The sequence below is a fragment of the Anneissia japonica genome, unplaced genomic scaffold (genome assembly GCF_011630105.1).
Source record: "Anneissia japonica isolate Jap-2015-1 unplaced genomic scaffold, ASM1163010v1 scaffold287606_len166773_cov115, whole genome shotgun sequence".
Lineage (NCBI taxonomy): Eukaryota > Metazoa > Echinodermata > Crinoidea > Comatulida > Comatulidae > Anneissia > Anneissia japonica.
This window is the reverse complement of record NW_022734863.1, coordinates 1-3,156: the sequence shown is the minus strand read 5'-3', so window position 1 is coordinate 3,156 and position 3,156 is coordinate 1. Positions and strand designations below refer to the sequence as shown.

General features: G+C 31.6%; 1 protein-coding gene across 1 annotated transcript in view; it reads left to right on the top strand.

Annotated features, from left to right (window-relative positions):
• The window catches only part of LOC117116509 (coagulation factor IX-like), a gene marked incomplete at its 3' end in the record, with an annotated part of 7,614 nt that extends 5,184 nt beyond the window's left edge, over positions 1–2,430 (top strand). Inside the window, exon 4 of the mRNA XM_033260570.1 lies at positions 2,325–2,430. Coding sequence (XP_033116461.1) covers positions 2,325–2,430 — 106 coding nt within the window. The remainder of the gene's footprint in view (positions 1–2,324) is intronic.
• Positions 2,431–3,156: the final 726 nt, after the last annotated feature.

Sequence of the window (3,156 nt, the reverse complement as noted above, 5' to 3'; positions counted from 1 at the left end):
CGCTTGCATGTGGCTAGAGACAACTACACATAGATAATATTTCTGTAATATGAGGTGTATATACCCACTCAAATAGACGCAGTGTGACCTCGAAAATCACAAAAAAATTTGCATTGTTAAACAAAGCGGCTACTTTGAGTGCAGATAACTTCAAAATCTATGACCCATGGTCATGGTGTAATGCATTTGTGTGTTTGGCATGGAATGACCCAACTCTTAAAATTGTTTGTGATTTCCTATTACGTTGAAATATGTGTAGTTTTCAACATAGTATCTAGCCATGAGCTAAGTACCAAAGCTAAAATTTAGTTTATAGGTAGATCCAATGTATCTGATTAACTGGGGTAAATTTAAGAAAAGATTTTAACTTTCCACAAGACGATCCGTTGTTGAGAAACATTGGCGTTTTTCACTTTTATAGATCTGGTCTCAACTTTAAATATATGCCATTCAATTTTAATTGATTTGATCAGTCTGCGCTTGCATGTGGCTAGAGACAACTACACATAGATAATATTTCTGTAATATGAGGTGTATATACCCACTCAAATAGACGCAGTGTGACCTCGAAAATCACAAAAAAATTTGCATTGTTAAACAAAGCGGCTACTTTGAGTGCAGATAACTTCAAAAGGGAAGGGATAACTGTTAATCTAATATTTGTGAAATATGGCGAAAAATATGTTAGAATACCAAGTTTGACTCTGACAGCTATTACCAATCTCCTGTTATAAGCTTCCAAAGTTGAAGTAAATTGCGTTTGCACATCTTGAAGAACCACGCCCCATATTTTTGAGGAGTCAATATCTCGAAAACTACATATCCTATGAGGCTAATTTTTTTTTTTTTTTTTTTTTTGGTTTTTCATACAGTGGATCATTTTATGAAGTTTCATCAAAATCTGAGATGGTCATACAGGAATTTCTTTTTAATCTGGTTGATTTGACATGGAATGACCCTACAATAGGTCAAAGGTCATAATGTACCGTTTCCGGTAACTATTTGAATATTTTTTTCATTAGGACGAATATAAACATGAATCTTCTGAACAAGTTGCAATCAATTGTGAGTCTCTATGACCAGTAGTTACTGAGATATGACATTACAAGGTCAAAGGTCAAACTTTCAAAAACCTCATTTTCCGCCATTTTTTGATAAAAAGTTGTATTAACTACAAATAGGAACATGCATATTGTGAACAATTTGAGACCAAAATTTAAGTCTCTCTGACCAGTGGTTATCGAGATACAAGCGTCCAAATCAACAGGCGGCCATTTTGAAAAACGCCTCCAAACGGGACTTTTCCCCCAATATCTGGGAGGTATATAGGAGCTATATTTTATCTAAATTGGTCCATCTTGCCAAATCCATCGAGAAACAAAGGTATCCTAAAATTAGTCACGGATCTCATGAAAATGACTCTACTAATTTCTTTTTAAAGCACTGTTACACTCCTCATCATCTGGCGGTTTAAAGCTGCACGAAACTTAAACGAAACACTTATTAGGTGTTACTTTCTTGTGATTTTGCTTTCCCCAATCCGAGAAAGTATCGCGATCACATTTTAACTCCAGTGCATCATAAGATTCTGTGTAATTGTAGATAATACAATCATCTGCAAAGAGTTCAAAGTGCAATTATGTGTTCTTTCAAAGGTCATTTATGGGAATTACGAAAAACATTAGGCCTGTCACATTTCCCAAGTGGAGTCCCAAGATCGGATTCAGTGATTCATAATAACCATTTCACGCTAGAATTGGTGGTTGTTCTGCCAATTTGAAAACAATCGTTAGATGACAGGGGGCCAAGGAGTCCCCTCCTGGAAACTGATTGTTTTCTAGATTCTTGGAAATGCACTTTTCTGCAATCTGAGACCTCTATAAGTGGATACATTATCAATCTTTGTTCTTTCCTACATTAGAATGGCAAACTGATGACAATGATGATTTTGATGATGATGACGACGACGAAGAAGATGACGACAAAGAGGATAAAGATTATAAAGATAATGATGAGAACGACGATTATTATTATTATTATTATTATTATTATTATTATTATTATTATTCACACGTACTGTGTATTCAGTACATTTCCACGTCAGGTAGGGCAAAATTACACCTATAAATATTATTATTATTATTATTATTATTATTATTATTGTTATTATTATTATTATTAGTATTATTAGTATTATTATTATCATCATCATCATCATCATCATCATCATCATCATCATCATCATCATCATCATCATTATTATTATTATCATTATTATTATTATATTATTATTACATAAATTTATCACTTATTTACTTTTAAAGGTAATAACGTTAATTCATTATCATCAGTGACTGATTACCAAATAGCAGTATACATTCTTTGTGTCTTCATTCTGTTGATGTCTCGATTATTTGTCTTCTTCTGCAGGTAGACTCTATTTTGTAATAATAAAATTCAATTAGTTACAATATGTTTTATCATGGAACAGTAAAATTCCCTGGTTTTATCAACTTAAATGATAAGTTTATGTTGCTAATATGTCGGCATCGGCAGTGCCTAAAAACAATATTCTTTTTTAAGAGTATTTTTGTTTAGAGTTTTAGTCCAGCAAACTTTGGTTGGTTGCATTTTTTTTTGCTATATTTTTTAAAAATTGGATATGATGTAGAGTAGACATAGATAAATCAAAAAAGTATGTGCAACATTTTTTTTTTCATACGTAAGGGGGGTTGCCAGCCGTTTCAAAATGGCCGCCATTTTTTCCTAAAATTGTCACTAATATTGTAAATTTATGTCATTAAAATGCAGTATTTAATTGGAAATCCACTCATAACAATGACAGCAACAGTTAACTAAATATTGTACACATTTTTGAGCTATTACAATTTAAAATGGCTGCCATTTTCCATAATTTTAGCTTTTTAGCATACATACTGTACTAATATAATAATAACCAACCTTACAAAAACTGTGATAGAGCTAGTTATATGCAATTGCCATATGCTGTTATTATTATTACCATAATATATATATGATAAATATTGATATTTGATATATATATATATATATATGTGTGTGTGTGTATATATGTGTATATGTATATATATATATATATATAGGCCTATATACACATATATATTGAAAACATACTGG